The 16,598-nt window shown below is 56.4% G+C and overlaps 8 protein-coding genes across 8 annotated transcripts; 5 read left to right on the top strand and 3 right to left on the bottom strand.

The window, feature by feature from the left end:
* Window positions 1–2,545: 2,545 nt before the first annotated feature.
* PHYSODRAFT_332007 (hypothetical protein) lies at window positions 2,546–3,841 on the bottom strand (the record flags this gene model as incomplete). The annotated part of the gene is made up of 5 exons (XM_009528921.1): window positions 2,546–2,782; window positions 2,814–3,007; window positions 3,080–3,188; window positions 3,264–3,593; window positions 3,665–3,841. 5 exons carry the CDS (start codon window positions 3,839–3,841, stop codon window positions 2,546–2,548), a joined length of 1,047 nt encoding a protein of 348 aa, XP_009527216.1.
* Window positions 3,842–6,629: 2,788 nt separating this feature from the next.
* Window positions 6,630–7,010, top strand: PHYSODRAFT_439929 (hypothetical protein; the record flags this gene model as incomplete). Its single annotated transcript, XM_009528920.1, has 2 exons — window positions 6,630–6,715; window positions 6,782–7,010. Coding segments are annotated over 2 exons (315 nt in total), but the record flags the coding sequence as incomplete, so codon positions are not given.
* Window positions 7,011–7,235: 225 nt separating this feature from the next.
* PHYSODRAFT_315133 (hypothetical protein) lies at window positions 7,236–8,864 on the top strand (the record flags this gene model as incomplete). The annotated part of the gene is made up of 1 exon (XM_009528919.1): window positions 7,236–8,864. The coding sequence occupies one exon, from the start codon at window positions 7,236–7,238 to the stop codon at window positions 8,862–8,864; it is 1,629 nt and encodes a 542-aa protein (XP_009527214.1).
* A 160-nt stretch (window positions 8,865–9,024) lies between these two features.
* PHYSODRAFT_346301 (hypothetical protein) lies at window positions 9,025–9,993 on the bottom strand (the record flags this gene model as incomplete). Its single annotated transcript, XM_009528918.1, has 2 exons — window positions 9,885–9,993; window positions 9,025–9,769 (listed from the first exon to the last, which is right to left on the bottom strand). Exons 1-2 carry the CDS (start codon window positions 9,974–9,976, stop codon window positions 9,025–9,027), a joined length of 837 nt encoding a protein of 278 aa, XP_009527213.1. The 5' UTR covers window positions 9,977–9,993.
* A 504-nt stretch (window positions 9,994–10,497) lies between these two features.
* Window positions 10,498–10,776, bottom strand: PHYSODRAFT_394578 (hypothetical protein; the record flags this gene model as incomplete). Its single annotated transcript, XM_009528917.1, has 1 exon — window positions 10,498–10,776. A coding segment is annotated over one exon (279 nt), but the record flags the coding sequence as incomplete, so codon positions are not given.
* An 856-nt stretch (window positions 10,777–11,632) lies between these two features.
* Window positions 11,633–12,694, top strand: PHYSODRAFT_500096 (hypothetical protein; the record flags this gene model as incomplete). Its single annotated transcript, XM_009528916.1, has 1 exon — window positions 11,633–12,694. The coding sequence occupies one exon, from the start codon at window positions 11,633–11,635 to the stop codon at window positions 12,692–12,694; it is 1,062 nt and encodes a 353-aa protein (XP_009527211.1).
* Window positions 12,695–12,940: 246 nt separating this feature from the next.
* PHYSODRAFT_502244 (hypothetical protein) lies at window positions 12,941–13,420 on the top strand (the record flags this gene model as incomplete). Its single annotated transcript, XM_009528915.1, has 1 exon — window positions 12,941–13,420. One exon carries the CDS (start codon window positions 12,941–12,943, stop codon window positions 13,418–13,420), a length of 480 nt encoding a protein of 159 aa, XP_009527210.1.
* A 579-nt stretch (window positions 13,421–13,999) lies between these two features.
* Window positions 14,000–14,718, top strand: PHYSODRAFT_439181 (hypothetical protein; the record flags this gene model as incomplete). Its single annotated transcript, XM_009528914.1, has 2 exons — window positions 14,000–14,098; window positions 14,137–14,718. Coding segments are annotated over 2 exons (681 nt in total), but the record flags the coding sequence as incomplete, so codon positions are not given.
* Window positions 14,719–16,598: the final 1,880 nt, after the last annotated feature.

Raw genomic sequence — 16,598 nt, 5'->3', positions numbered from 1 at the left:
CAGACTGCGCCCCATCCGCGCTGCACGAGTACGTGGCCTCGTGTCTCGAGCGCGCGCTGGGCCGCGCCCTGCCGCACATGGAGATCCGCTTCAAGCGCCTGAGCGTGACGGCCGACGTGCCGGTGGTGGAGCAGACGAGCGGCCTCCCCACGCTCTGGAACGCCGTGCGCCTGGCGGTCGCCGGCGTCGGCCGCAAGCCGCGCGTGGTGCGCAAGGAGATCCTCAAGGACGTGAGCGGCAGCTTCCGGCCGGGCTCCATGACGCTCGTGCTGGGGCAGCCGGGCTCGGGCAAGTCGGCGCTCATGAAGGTGCTGAGCGGCCGCTTCCCGCTGGCCAAGAACGTGGCGCTGACTGGGGAGATCACGTACAACGGGGAGACGCAGGAGCGGGTCAGGGACCAACTGCCGCAGTTCGTGGCGTACGTGACGCAGCGCGACAACCACTTCGCGGTTCTGACAGTCCGCGAGACGCTTGAGTTCGCCCACAAGTTCTGCGGGGGAGAGCTCATCCGACGCGGCGAGGAGCTGCTGACCAACGGCACGGAGGAGGAGAACGCGCGCGCTCTGGAGGCCGCGCGCGAGCTCTTCGATAAGTACCCGGACATCGTCGTCCAGCAGCTCGGACTGCAGGACTGCCAGGACACGATCGTGGGCGACGCGCTGATGAGGGGCATCTCTGGAGGCGAGAAGAAGCGGGTCACGACGGGGGAGATGGAGTTCGGCATGAAGTACGTGACGCTCATGGACGAGATCAGCACGGGCCTCGACAGCGCCGCCACCTTCGACATCATCAATACCCAGTGCAGTGTGGCGCGCAAGTTCAACAAGACGGTGGTCATCGCGCTGCTGCAGCGGCGCCCGAGGTGGTGGCGCTGTTCGATGAGATCTTGATCCTCAACGCCGGAGAAGTCATGTATCACGGCCCCATGCAGGAAGTGGTGCCGTACTTCTCGGCGCTGGGCTTCGAATGCCCCACTGGGCGTGATGTGGCGGATTTCTTGATGGATCTGGGCACGAAGCAGCAGGGTCAGTACCAGGTGGAGCTGTCCACACGCAACTACGTCCACCCTAGAGAACCCAGCGAGTTCGCGCGCGTCTTCCGCGAGTCGCAGATCTACCAGGACACGCTTCGCAAGCTGGAGGAGCCGCTGCAGCCGACGCTGCTGGAACACGTCGACCAGCACATGAACCCCATGCCGCAGTTCCACCAGTCCTTCTGGGAGAACACGAGGACGCTGCTGCACCGCCAGGTCCTCATCACGGTGCGAAACAAGCCGTACATCTTCGGGCGCGGCCTCATGATCACCGTCATGGGGCTGCTGTATGCCACGTCCTTCTACCAGTTCGACCCAACGGAGATCCAGGTCGTCATCGGTATCATCTTCGCGGCCTCGCTCTTCCTGTCGCTGGGGCAGGCGTCACAGCTCCCGACGTTTATTGCGGCTCGCGACATCTTCTACAAGCAGCGCGGGGCCAACTTCTTCCGGACGTCGTCGTACGTGCTGGCCAACTCGGTGAGTCAGCTGCCGCTGTGCGTGGCTGAGACTCTGATCTTCGGCACGCTCGTGTACTGGATGTTCGTCTCGCACGCCAGCGAGTTCTTCCTGTTCCTGCTCGTGCTCTTCCTGACCAACGTGAGTCTTGGATCCTTCTACTTCTCGCTAACTGCAGCCTCCAAGGACATCAACATCGCCACGCCGATCTCCATGGCTGCCACACTTATCATCATCATCGTCGCCGGCTTTGTCGTCTTTTTGTCGTCTTTTTGGCTATTTTTTGTTTTTGCACGGATCTCCGTGTGTTTTGCAGTGGGCATACTCAGCGCCAGTGCGGCGAGGGGGCGCAGCAGGGCGCATGGTCCCGTGCAGGGCGCATGGATACTGGAACCAAGTCCGACCGGCAACTTGTGTTTTTCGAAAGAACTCCGAGTGCTTTCGAAGAGCACTCGGAGACGCGCAAAACGCTACAATGCCCAGAAATGCACGACTCCGTCCTTCTCCTCGTACTCGTCCGCGCTCTCCTCCTCCTCGACCTTCTCCTCCTCGTCCTTCTCCTCGCGCTGTGCCGCCTTCTTCTCCCAATACCTCGCTTTCCCCCTCTGGGGCTTTTTCGAGGCACTCCTCACAGTACTTGAAGAACCCTCCCCCGTCCCTGGCCTTCGCGGAGTTCCCGCATTGCCTGCACTTGCCGGGTCGGCGTGGACGCTGTTGCTTTTGTCGGATCCCGTGCGAGGCGTTGAAGTCCAGCTTGGCCCGGCCTCGGACGCGGCACCAGTCACACTCTGAGTAGAGACCGCCGCCCTTCTTCGGTGGTTTAGTCGCGCACGGCATGTGGCAGTGTGAACACTGTCCGGGCGTCTTCTGTCTCTTGATGCCGAGTGCGGCGCGCTTGGCATCGCACCTCTTGCTGCTTTCTTGTGCGCGTTTGCGGCATAGGTTGCACTTACTGTAGAGCCCACCGCCAAGCTCTGCAGGCTTTTCAGCGCAATTTCGCTTGAGGCACGTCCCGCACTTCCCGGACTCTCTCGACTGGATAGCCTCGCTTCGTTAAGCAGCGTCCTTGGCCCTGCATGCAGCGCACCTGGCGTGCTTGTCGCTTGCAGGTTTCTTCTTGTTGCAGTTGCAACACCTGCCTTCCTCCTGTCTCTGATAATACTGGAACTGATTCTTGTGCCGGCACGCGATGCACGTGCTTTCGCCGTCGGCGAGAGCTCCAGTCCTGCACTGCACACAGATGCCGGCCAGCTTCAGCCTGTTGTAATCGGCCGCGTCCTTCTTCTCTTCCTCGATGATGGCGCCCCCCTTCCTCGTCCACGAACTCCCCGAGAACCAGCTCTTCGGGCGCGAGCTCCTCGCTAACCAGCTCTTCGGGGGCGAATCCCTCGCTGGCCTGGGCGGTCGCCAGCTGCTTAGCGGTCGTGGTGAGGGCCTCTTGCTCCCTGACCCACTCGTCGTCGATCTCCATGAACAGGGCCTCCTTGGCCTGTGACTCTTCGAGATCCTTCCGGACTACATGTAGCGAAATCGAGCAAACAGGTTAACAAACGTACACAAACAAAGAGTTAACACATCACAAGTTACCGGCATCAAGCATGAAGTGGTAGGTGATGCTCTCATAGGACCGGTTCAATCCTTGGAAGGAAGGGTTGACGGATCCACTCGACGACATGACATCGTCCACAATAATCAACTGCAATAACAGAGTTAACACAAGACAACCAAGGCAACTTTAAGAGAGAGCATTACTTGCCTTGATGTGTTGAACCTTGCTCCGCTCCTTCGGCACGAGGATCCTGACCTGGGCCCCTTTCTTCTGCTCGGCTAGCAGCTTCTTCACGAGCGGCAGCTCGAACGTTGCCATCGTCTGCCTCCAGTCGAGCATGAGCGTGATGCAAACCTTCAACTTCAGCAGCACCAAGAGGCGCCCCAGCACCCCAAGGGCTGTCAACGAGAACGCCTCGATGCGCAGCATGTATCGCGGTAGCTGAAACTGGAACATATAGTCCGGGCAGAACTGGGGGTTTTCACGGGAGTAGTCCGTCCGTTCAGGCGGCAACGCCTCCACCTTCTTGTAAATGGAGTAGAATGTAGACGGCTTGATGTCGAGCCAGAGAGTAGGGTCAGATCCGGCTTCTTGGCGAGCAGCTTCTGGAGCTCCATGTTGACCCGGATGGGCTCGTGCTTGGGTTCCGGGGCGGGCCCGCTCTTGCTCCATGGCTCGCCCTTCACGTACTTCTCGTAGATTTTCCGCACTGTGCGGTAGTCGCGAGTCGGCTGCAGATGAGCGGCCACTTCCTTGAAGTCGGTCGACGTGGGGGCCCGCTCGGCGCGGATGAGGGGCATGAGCTTCCGAGTGATTTTGAGGCGCTCCGCCGGAAGGACGGGGGGCGCGAACTGCACGCGCTTCTTGCTGGGCCGCTTGCCCGACCCAGTGCTCACCTTGCGCCATCTTTGCGCTCCGGGGAATTCGATTGTGAGCCGCCAAAGAGCCGCCGCCGGCCAAATTATTTGAAATCGGTGCCGGTGAACGCGCTTCAAGGTGATGGGCGGGTTCGTCACGTTCTTCCAGACTCCGGTCTCGTGGACGCTGCGCGCTCTAGCTGTGATCGAGTACCGCTCGGCTGACATGGACGTATGCGAGTATGGAGGCATCAACTACTGCGACGAGTTCGGGGGGCTTCGGATGGGCGAGTACTATCTGCAGCTGTTCGACTTCAAGACCGAGAGGATCTGGATCGTGTACTGCGTGGTGTACATGGTGTTCTACGTCGGGTGCATGACGCTAGGATACTTCTCGCTCGAGTACTTGCGATACGAGGCGCCAGAAAACATCGCGGTGTCCGACTCTCCCGTCGAGGAGGAAGATGTGCCGAAGGATACGGCGACTCAAGACCGGTTGGAGTCTGCGTACGCTCTGGCAACGACACCGAAAGCTCTGCCCAAGCCAGGCGACAACGCCATTCTAGACGTGGTCCCAGTACCAACGTCCTTCACTCCGGTGGCGCTGGCTTTCCGCGACTTGCACTATTCCGTTCCGAAGCCGTCGAACCCGAAGGAATCCATTGAGCTCCTCACGGGGTCAGCGGGTATGCGCTTCCCGGACGGATGACAGCATTGATGGGCGCGTCGGGGGCGGGACGTCATCGCCGGAAAACTGGAGGCTCAATCTCGGGGCAAATTCTGCTGAATGGGTATGAGGCGAACGACTTGGCCATTCGACGGTGCACGGGATACTGTGAGCAAATTGACATGCACTCGGAGGCGGCAACCATCCGCGAGGCTCTGGCGTTTAGCGCGCTCCTTCGTCAGGGCAGTGACGTTCCAGATAGCGCCAAGTATGACTCGGTGAACGAGTGCTTGACTCTGCTGGATATGTGGGACATCGCAGACCAGATCATTCGTGGTAGCTCAACAGAGCAAATGAAGCGCCTGACCATCGGAGTAGAATTGGCAGCCCAGCCAAGCGTGTTGTTCCTGGATGAGCCCACGAGTGGCCTCGATGCTCGCTCTGCCAAACTTATCATGGATGGGGTGCGGAAGGTGGCGAATTCCGGCCGCACTATCGTGTGTACGATTCATCAGCCGTCAATGGAGGTGTTCTTCCTCTTCGACAGCTTGCTGCTGCTCAAGCGAGGCGGTGAAACCGTGTTCTTCGGGGACTTGGGGCCGAACTGCCAGCAACTTGTCGACTACTTCGAAGAGCTGCCCGGGTTAGCTCCGTTACCACCGCGATACATTCAGCCACGTGGATGCTCGAGTGCATCGGAGCTGGTGTGCTGAACGACGTCCCAACCGATCTGGATTTCGTGGCTACGTTCAATGCCAGTGCGAACAAAAGTCAGCTCGACGATATGGTGAACCGTAAGGGCGTCGGTGTTCCATCGGCTGCAGCTCCCGAGATGTTGTTCGCGAAGAAGCGAGCGGCTTCGTCGATCACGCAGTTCAGCTTCCTTACCAAGCGGTTCCTGGACATGTACTGGAGGTCGCCGACGTACAACCTCACTCGCGTGGGGATGGCAGTATTCTTGGGGCTTCTGTTTGGCTTAGTGTTCCGTGAAGCCAACTACAAATCGTACCAAGGCCTCAACTCGGGAATGGGCATGATCTTCATGGCGACGCTGTTCAACGGCATGATCTCGTTCCAGTGCGTGCTGTCAGTGTCGTCGGCCGATCGCCCTGCATTCTACCGAGAGCGCTCGACGCAGACATACTCTGCCTTCTGGTACTTCGTCGGCTCGTCAATCGTGGAGATTCCGTACGTGTTTGTGAGCGCCTTCGTGTTCACGGCCATCTTCTTCCCTTTGGTGCAGTTCACGGGCTTCGGGACGTTCTTGCTGTACTGGATCAACACCTCGTTCCTCGTCCTCATGCTCACCTACATGGGGCAGATGTTCGTGTACGCACTGCCAAGCGAGGAGGTGGCCGCCATCATCGGAGTGCTCGTCAACTCGATCTTCTTCCTCTTCATGGGCTTCAGTCCCCCAGCCAACCTCATCCCGTCGGGCTACCACTGGCTGTACACCATCACGCCCCAACGATTCTCGCTCGCCATCCTCGGCGCGCTAGTGTTTGCAGACTGCCCCGATGAGCCCCTTTACGACGAAGCGACCAAGACGTGGAGTGGCGTGGACTCTCAACTGGGCTGCCAGCCGTTGGAGAATGCTCCGGTGACTACGGGTGCCGTCACCGTCAAGCAGTTCACCGAAGATGTGTTCGGGATGAAGCACGACGAGATCTGGACCAACTTTTTCGTCGTGCTGGGCTACATCGTGCTGTTCCGCGCTCTAGCGCTGCTTGCTTTGCGATTCATCAACAGCCAGAAGCGCGAGAATGTTTTTCTCAGTTTGTCCATAGTGCCAATATCGCTTGGTCACGAAATGATACCCTTCTTTCCAGTACTATCGCCATTCCACACCACAACGGCATCTTTCATACCGCGTCTGAGCCCAAGAATTGCTGCACTCGGTAATTTATCACGACTTGTACACATCATCGTAGCTTTTGAGGAGCACTGGCTTGGCTCCCGCAAATAGCTCTCAGGCCCGAGAAAACTGTTTTTGCCGAGTTTGGCCATTCCAAGACACCCCGTTGATAGCGCATTCGAGCAGGACGAAGGCGAAGGTGATCGGGCATGTCGTTCTTCACGATCGACACGTTCCAGCAGTACCACCAGGAACTCGGTGCTGCGATGGCGTCCAAGCTCGAGTCGAATCCAGAGTCTCCATCCACCGCGAAGACCACAGCGAGTGACAAGCAGGAGGAAAAGCGGCCGTCTTCACCGAGTCGATCTGCGAATACGAGATCCTTATCTGCAGAAGCCGCAAGTGAGCTCGACCCTCTGTCAGCGTTAAACCTCGCGCGAGCTGCGGATCCGTGGCTTGGGAACTCGCTGTTGACTCCGACGGCCTGCAGCTACCTCGACAGTACGGAAGGAGCGTCGGCATCGGCTGTCGCAGCAACGTCGCTCAAAGTTGTGGCCGTGGATCATCCGAGTGACGACTGGGGTGACTTCGTCACGTTCGCACCGAAAGACCGACAACATAAGCAGCTCGAAGGGAGAAGCACTTCACCCGCCAAACGTGTGTCTCCACCGCCACGGCATCTACCTGACCACGACAGCCACCCGGACAGTGACGATGACTCCGACAGAAACAACTGCGAGCCAATGCTTGGAAGTGACACGTCACGCCTTGATCGCGAACGCACCGGATCTGGTTGGGGTGTCACCTCACCGTCCATGGAGATTAGAAACAATACTCCAACCCACGCTACGTCCACCGCTCTGGTCCGCCAGCCCTTCCCGAGTACAAGAAGTGGAGAGAGCAAAGGTTTCGCTGTCACGCTGCTTGACTGTCTCCTCTCACTCGGAAGCTCCTCTCCACGTCCCGGCACGCCCAACTCGACTCTTCCTGCTGCACCAAGGCGAAACTACGATTCATATGACGTCACGTTTGACCACGGACCTGTTGGTCTCGATCTTGAGACGGACTGGTACGGGCGGCAGGCTGTGGTGAAGGGTTTCCGCGCGATCAACTCGGCAGGCGACGATGGACCAGCCAAGCGCTGCGGACTCATTCGAGTCGGAGACGTCCTCACTGCGATCAACGGGGAAGCGTGCCTCGAAATGAACTTCCAGCAAACGTTGGAGGCGCTTCGTCTCGCTGGCAAGTCGCGCCACACTCTCCACTTCAAGTCACTGGAAGCTGCTGGAGACTTGAGCGTCTACGCTAACGACAAGGACGTCATGCAGGCACGTAAGTTCATCCACCAGCACAAACAGCGATTCTACCGACCGCCTCGCGCCACTGGAGGGGAAAATCCTCACGAGTTGGTTCTGGGGTGCATCGAGCGCCTGCGAGGAGAGTTCGTGACGGCTCTGAATTTCCATCGCGAGGAAACGGGCGAATTCTTGCTCGCTGCGTCCTGCGCTAGCGATGGTTCCGGGCCCTTTATCTTTCACACAATGCGCGATTCCCACCTGCGTACGATGCGCGAGCTCCCGCAGAGCGAAGACTCCGCTGTGTATCTAGGACGCTTGGAGCCCAGCTTCCTCGGTACCGAGTTCACACTATTCGATCATCACACGAGCTCCAGCCAACAGCACGACAACGAACTCGCGTTCCTCGTGTACACCGCCAACGTTCTCGGCCGTGTGCCCAACTCCCTGAAGTGTGCCGTATCCAAACCTGTCGAAGACGACCAAGACGACGAAGAGCTCGAGAACCCCAAAGGTTCTAACAAGTCAGGTACGCTTCGTCAGCAACGTTCAGGAATGGGCATCGACGGCGCCATTTTCAACACACACCCTGCCCGACTCGGCCGCAGTGCGAGTTTATCGGACCGATTCAATCGCCAGCAGCAGTCGCGCACCATGTCGATCGCTGAACGCCTGCGAGGTTTCACGCTGGAGGATCTGGATCAACGCCTGGAGTTCGCGGCGGACGGAGCTCTCAGCTGGCTGGACGATGACGACGTCGAGGGCCACGCGCGCTCCATGCGCATCAAGAAGGCTCGGATGCGAGGCGAGCGCACCGCCTCGATGGGGCAGATTTCGTACGGAGCCGTCGAGCAGGAAGAGTACGAGAAAGACCTGCTCGTCTTCGAGACCAAGCAGCCGGCGTGGAACGAGGAGCTGGGGGCCTGGACGCTGAACTTCCAGGGCCGCGTGAAGGTCGCCTCGAAGAAGAACTTCCTGCTCGTTGGCAACGAGACGAATGAGCATGGTGACGAAGTGGAAATTATGGCGTTGCGCTTTGGCAAAGTGTCCAAGACCCGCTTCACGCTGGACTACGCGGCGCCTCTCGCCCCCATCCAGGCGCTCGCTGTTGCCTGCTCCGCCTTCGCCAACAAGAGAGCTGTCACATAGGCACAGCACAGTCAGTCGTTAGGGTCAGAGGCCTCACAGCTATTCACTCCCCACTCCAAAACACGTTCCCCTTGCATCCTTCGATCGATCAGCTCGAGCCTGTTGATGAGGAATAGCTCAGTCTTCTATCTAGTCTATGATCTTCACAAGACCCATTCATTCACATATGCACAGGCAGCCCCATGCCCGTGAGCAGCAAATTGCCCGCGTCCTCGTCGTCAATGAACCTGCGGACTTCAGCCGCCGGGATGAAGGCCACGTGGCCCGCCAGCGCCTGCCGCATCTGCCAGGCCGCGTGGGCCTCTCTGTCGTGTAGCGACGGCTCGTCGTCCCCCTGTCCAATGCTCGGCACGATGCCCTCCACGATGCCCACGCACTCGTCCCCTGCTGCGTCGATCACCGCTCCGCCGCACATTCCCTCCTCCAGCAGCTCCCGACTCCATGCGAACTCCTGGCCGCTGCTGCTGCGCCCCACGAAGTGTCCGTCCACGCCCTTGGGCAGCTGCAGCCCCTCCTCCAGCTGCCGGTGACCCGAGAACAGCAGCGCGTCGCCCCGCTGCGCCGGCGTCTGCTGCAGCGTCAGCGCGTGCAGCCCCAAGCTCTCCTCCGCCTGCTTCCAGGCGTCAGCGTCCGCCAGCGTCAGCAGCGCCAGGTCGCGACTCTCGTGCGTCTGCACCTTGCGGGCCAGCGGCAGCTCCAGCAGCACCTCGGGCTTGGGCGCGTCCACGGCCAGCAGCTGCAGCGAGTGGCGCACAAAGTCCTCGCTCACGAACTGCAGCCAGTCCCACGTGGCCGTGAAGTACTGAGGGAACAGCCAGGGACACGCCACGTGCTGGCACGTGGCGACGGCCAGCGAGGAGCTGTCCGAGGCGTCTTGGGAGCCGCGCAGCACGACCGCCGAGCCGCTGTGAGATGAGATATGACATTCAGAGAGGGAGGTTTAGTGTGCTTGTGGGGCGAGTTGGAGGCTGAGAGGGGGTGCGTTGCAAGCGTCTGACGCAGAGGAATGTGGAGCTGTACCTGCTGAGGTAGTCCAGCGTCGCCATGCCCTGGTGCGGCAGGCAGAAGCGCGTCGTCAGCGACAGCACGGCGCGCCGACCGCCGGACGCCATGATGCTCCTCTCAAGATGGCTACAGTGCACTTCTGCTACTGAGAATTTCTGACTAGAGCCCCGAACCAAATTTACACTCAGTTGAATATCACCGAAGCTATAATACTTTATCTGCAAAAAATACGGTTTTCAAAATAGGTTACCGTATTCGACACGAAAAAAAAAATTCGCGTGATTTCGCCTCCCAACGACTGTGGCTGGGGCAGCATCATTGCTGTCGGTCGCTGGTGCCAACTTCTCTTCCGTTGCTGCTGTCCGGACCTCGCCGCCGCCAGCAGTGAGTTGCAGTGAGGGTTTGAAGGGGGCATCAGGTTGCCCTGAATGAGGGGGAACGAAGAAGCAAACGAGCAAATGCAGCTCGGTGAAGACGATCATGTTAGTGGCGGTGATAAAAGTCACCACACTGTCCTTGGCTGCTTGAACGCTACTTGAAATACGCAGACACGTAGTGGTGTGCCGTGGACCTACTGCTCAGTGGCAGTTGCGCCATGAAGCAGCGTCAATTAGAGATTGCCGCTGCCGTGCTTGGTGCAGAAGCCTCCGCCGCGGTCCTCCCTGGTGCAGTCCGAGTACTGGCAGAAGCGGAAGCCACCGTGGTCGGCGCAGAACCCTTCGCGCTCGGGGTCCTTGCTGCATCCCTCCTTCTCGCATCGCGGGCCACGACCGTGGGCGCGGCAGAAACCTCTCGCCTGGCTACTCTTGGTGCAGCCGACGCTCTGGCAACCGCCGTGGGCCTTGCACAGACCGTTGGACTGGGACGCCTTGGTGCAACCGGGCTGCGTGCAGCGCTTGCCTCGCCGTGGCGGATGCAGAGGCCCCTGCCTGACTTCCACGCTCGCAGCCGTCAACCATGCAGCGGGTGCCGCCGCCATGGGCCTTACAGAGACCCCTAGAGCGCACAAGTTTCGTGTACCCGGGCATGGTGCAGAGGCGGTTGGGCTTGAGCGGCTCGTTGCGGGCTCGAGTGGCGGCGGCGGGCTTGACGACAGCGGTAGCACCAGCAGCAGTTTGTCTGGACGTTGGTGACGCTGGTGGGGGACGCGCTGGCGGACGTGTCCGTGGTCTTCATCTTGGGCGCGAGTTGCCGAACAATGAAGCAGCAACTTGCCTCAAGAGGATGAAAAAAGTACACCTGATAACGTGTAATTACGGGCAGTCTCGAATTGTGGTCCACAGAAAAGTAGGTATTGACTCAATACAATTTTCAAGTATACATGTATATATATTTTTAGCTTAATGAGTCAGCTAACGTTTTATAATGACCTATTATTGGCTAAAAAGGGGCAATGGCTGTTATTTGCATGGGGTCTTCGTTTCGACAAGAGACCGGGTCCCGGACTCACTCTGCGGAAGGGCAGATAACCCATCATTATGCAGGGTTACTGGACCCGGCGTGGACAACAAACAATGCCGGTTGATCTTTTGTTGTCCATGAATGCTCTTAATCCCGACAGTCACCTTGCACTTTTTGACTAAGGTTGAATGCTATTTGTAAACGAAGCACAAGACGAAAATACACTTATTTTTTTCCAATTCATTGTTTGTGTGAGGCGCTTCAATTGCCAACAAGTGCTGCATCCTTCGTAACGCGCCATGAGGCACCGTCAATCTCGGGTCGTCCCGGGTTCTTCTCTCCGTCAACCTGAGCAAGTGGAGATGAATGCTGGTAGTCGATTCACAGCATCATTCTGGCATCGGACTCAAATTGGACATCGCAGCGAATACTCCGTCGAACGGGTGCTCGCCCTCCGGGACTATTACGAGCGCACTTCAATAACCCGCGCTGTTGCAGTTTGCCTGCTGACTCCTGTTCCTGTTTTTCTGCTGAGCGTTCTGATCGACTGCATTCCGTTACGAGATCCGTCTCAAGGCTGGAGGGCGAACTACACCTTTTGGATCCGTGTTTTTTTCGACTTGTTTGCGATCTCAATGGGTACCGCCATCCAAGTTCGAGCGGTGATCATAGCAAGTGCCATTTCAGCCACTAAAGCCATTACGATATCGCTAGGAAGCGCTTCTAGCTACCTCTTGATGTCAATTGGGATTGCAGCAGTGTGGCGATTTCCGATTCCATTTGGATTAATTTTCCCAATACTGATCATCTTCTTCATTGGCCCCCGTGCCGTAGCAACCTCACCGCTACTTCACAGCCAATTAAAAGCGATCGCGTTTATTAGCTTCACCCAAGGAATCGTGGCAGTGCTCTATCCCCTCTTCACTGCAATATTCAATCGGCTTTCGGGGATCCAACAGACCGCTTTTGTCTTCACCATGCCTCTGATCAAGTTTACAGCAAAAGCTATCATCGCAAAGGCTGCCGAGGGGTTTCACTGCTACATGGGTATGATGGTGGTATTCTCTGTGGACTTGTTCAACGTACTGTACATTGCGATTTGTATGCAAAGCTCGACTTCAGTTATAACGACAGTAGTGATGGTCGGTTTGGACTGCTTCCATGTCATTATTGGCATTCGGGCCATATTCCACCAGATTAACATCGCCAGGAAGAGAGGAAGATCTAGCAAGTCGATTACTGAACAACCAGTCGAATGTTTTGAAGAGTTGTCGACTATGCTAAGCAAGTTGCTCGTGGAGCCGAAGACACCAAAAACCAGCCAGCTCTCGCATTCAAGTGTTTGCGCCATTTCCCCTTCTGCTATCCGACGACAAGTCTGCGATGCTAAACAAGTTCGCAGTCAACGGCATGCAGATCGTTAATTACCCGCTGTCGAAGTCCAATACGTCAGCAAAATTAACATTGAAGCCAATTCGCCATCCCAAAAATCGGATTATTGTGCTCCGAAACCGGCTGCGACTGAGGTGAAAAGTGTCAATCCAATTCTCGGTTCGATTGCCCCACAACAAGTTGATCTTGCCATTTCAAAAGGAGCTCTCCTTTCTCTTTCGCTTCAAAGCGTGAGTACACGAAGAAAATTATCCACCCCGAGGAGACTTTTAAGACTAATGGACTCCAACACAGCAATTTCAGCGGAGAAATTGCGCGCTGCGTTGTCGTATAACCAAACGGAAGCTGCGGCGTGGGATGTTCTTCAAGCCCTGTTCCATTCCGAATATTTACTAATCGCCGAGTACATTGAGTGTACGCTGCCGATGCTCTACGGATTGTATTTGCTAGTTCTTTCCCAACTACCTGCGGCACACTATTATCCTCAGACGGCATTGCCATTCGACAAGTTGATCGGATCTGTGATCAACATCGCCATCTTTGCCTCGGTGGAATTTGTTGGGTTTCTTGGTCTCCTCGCTCTTTTGCGCAAAACGCTTGGAATTTCGCCACTGTATCAACTTGCCTTCGTTTTGGAAACTCACGCTCAGACTGTCCAAGGGCATCTACTGGTGTGGACCATATTTATTTTACGACTACAGTTGAAGCACTACGGTAAGCGCATCATGTTCATGCGAATACCCCGCATTCAGACCTAACAGAGTGGTGTTTGTGCAGGAGTCGTAGATTATATTCATCGTCCGTAACGAAAACTGCATTTTTCACCGGCCAGTGCGTTGGATCGGGCATGGGTGCTGCTCTTCATGATGTCATACACCGTCGAAGTCGTCGCTATAATAGTCGTAACTAGCGACGTCATACTAAAAGGCCCAAGGCCAATCTTCTACTGCAAAATTAGACTCCTCAATTTGAATGTTCACCTTGTTCGTTCGTGGCTTTGGTGTGTGGCGTGTTCGTGGAGAGTAGCATGTAACGAGAACATCTGGTTACCAACCTTAGTTGATGTGATGTTACGCATAATCATCCACCACGCACCATTATCGGTTGGCTCGCGTCGACAACTTAGCGATGAATGGACAATCTGTTGTCGTATTATGGTACAATGTCGCGCAATCTCGAAGTGCTCTGGCCACGCGTGTTGAGCTCGCTCACGCATGTCGTGTCCCCACTTTGACTTTCACTCCACCAGCACCAGCACATTCTGAATGCCTCAGTTCGATTCCATCGCCAGTGTCCGCGTGGCAGTCCACGAGAGCTACTTCGCAAAGCTCGAGCGCCGCCGAGAGCAGTGCCGCGAGAACCAGGCGCGATACCGCAGGAGGCAGCACGAGCACCTGTTGAAGATGGAGACCGACACCGCTACGCTGCGCGTGCAAGTGAAAACCTAGCGAAGCTACGCCAAGATATGACGTAGGGTGTCCGTACGCAAACTGTCTGGGGCGTGGCAGCGGAGTTCCTAGGCCTCTTCAAGCACGGTATTTCCACCGCCACCGTAGCGACTTTGGGGACTACTGGATACCATAGTCTCGAGGCCTCAAACGCGCAGCTCGACTTTCTGCGGGCCATGATGACACCAGACGTCACCGACGGCAGTGTATATGGGATCGACGCACTCCTGGAGCGCTGGCGGCTCTACTCGCTCTACCACAGCAATCTTGACATCGAGCTCGAGCGCCTGGAAATGGGCGCTCCCAACACCGTCATTGCAACGACTCGAGTGAGCATGACCATCACCGAGAGCACGCTTTACCACGCGTTTCGCCACCTATTCAATGGGAACGCCTCGCACAGTGAACGTCTTGTTGCGAAGCTGCTGGGCCAACACGTAACAATGAGCGGCTCGGTACGCTTCGGATGGGACGACACATGCGGCCGAGTCCACAGTCTTGAGCACTCTGCAGATATGCTGACGCCGATGCTGAAGCTGCTGGGCAACCTTGAAGATGTTGCATTCGTGTTCAGTCGAGCACGTATCACCCCCGACGACAATGTTCTGCGTGACGAGCAAATGCTGTGGAGTCAGGACAAGCGGAGAACGAGGGTGGGTTGTAGCTAACGAATGGCTCGTGTCATGAAGACTGCATCATCAGTACCAGAAAACAAAACCCCGTCTACATCCGTACTTGTAGTCGTCACTGCTTGGTTCGCCTATTAGTTCATCCTGCATCAATAGAATTGATTCAATACATGTAAGCTTAGATTCAGAAAATGATATTCCCGATAACTCCCGAGTGACGTTACCGAAATTGAGAATAAGCGACTATGGCTGGGCTGTGGCTAGACGGACAGAACACAATGGGTGTTCTGTACAGTGTTCTGTCATAGCCGGACAGAACATTGGACAGAACAGTCTATTGGAACCAGCAGTAAAAGCACCAAGTGCCACGGATGAACATACTTGCCAACAACCCTCGCGCATCGTGCTCAAACGATAGCGTTGTTTGCTTCACCACGCCATGCACACTGATAAAGCTCGCGTTGATTATAAACATCGTGAACTCAAAGCTAACAGTGCTGTAAGTTTCATGCGCTTGGGCAACCGCCACCGACAAAGGAATTTAAGTTGCTAGCGACCGGATACAGTCGCGCAGAAGTGCTAAAGACTGAATTCAGTATAAAGCCCCGTAGAAGCGTTTACATCAAAAGCGCATTGGGGGCTAACAAAGCTTTATTTACTTTTACACAATAGATCACCGCAGCTTTCATGCCATACTTGCTGCGCAGCTTTTGTGCCATCATGGCTATACTCAACAATTAATGCGTACGATATCCTTGTTGGAGCTGCGGATAGCTGTCGTGGCATACGTCAACACTTCACCCGACTGATACTCTGACTTGTCGCCCTCGTCTTCTCCGATGTGTCGCTGCACAGCAGGTTTCCTTTGCTGAAGGCAGCAAGTCCATGTAGACTTCGTCGAGTAGGGCTCGACTCGGACAGTAACTCTTCTGCCTACGTCGAAGAACCCGTACTTGGAACCTCCCCGCCTTGGTCTTCAACTCACTGAGCTCGAGCTTGATGCACAGGTTCCGCCATGAACTCGCATGAAATGCCCCTCGTGGAAGAAGGCTTCCGGGGCCGACACGTCAAAGATAGCCGCAGGAGCACAGCCTTGATGCACGACTAGGCACTGAGAGCGCCGCCGTTGGTCCGACACTGCGGAAAATGAAGCGCCAGCGGCATACACGCACCCTGACGCAAGCCAGAGCCCGTCAGACAGGTTCAACAGCAGCTCATCCTGTACACCAGCATGCAGACGCGAGCGTCAGTCATTACAGACAGCGAAAGCATTTACATCATTCGTTCAAACCTGTACGTGTGTCAGCGCCATTCTTGCATTGTGCTTCGTGGGCGTCGTATTCTAAAATGAGCGAGGAACACCTCGGAGCGTTTCGGTATAGGCGACATAAAGTTGTAGAGTCTGAGTATCAAATTAAGGAGGCTTGGGCGCCTCAACTTGGCCAGCGCAATTCGTCCGAAAGAGCTTACGTCGCTCCACCACTACAAACTTGTGTAGCTGCTCGCTACCAAGACCACCGGGTCCTAGATGTAACTTGGTCTAACTCGTACATCTACCTAGATCGCATTATCGAGTTTTGACAGACACAAACGTTGAGGCCGGAGTGACTAAAGCTAAAATAGATCAAACTTACGTTATCCAATGGCCCGGTCCTTTGGGTTCCATGTATTCACACAGCCGAAGCAAGCTACGTGCTATGAAGGCGCAGCACTGCGGATACCCCCGCTTTCGATTGTACCAACGAGATCAGCATCGGCTCGACATTGCAGCGGACGTCGGTCCCGCTTAGCTTTTCACCCTCATGACATCTTCGTCGTCGTGGCATGGCTAGAGCAAGCCATGAAGGCTGTGGGCGCCA

This window comes from Phytophthora sojae (genome assembly GCF_000149755.1).
Source record: "Phytophthora sojae unplaced genomic scaffold PHYSOscaffold_4, whole genome shotgun sequence".
In the NCBI taxonomy this organism is placed as follows: domain Eukaryota; phylum Oomycota; class Peronosporomycetes; order Peronosporales; family Peronosporaceae; genus Phytophthora; species Phytophthora sojae.
The sequence above is the reverse complement of the archived record's forward strand: the minus strand, read 5'-3'. Positions and strand labels throughout refer to the sequence as shown.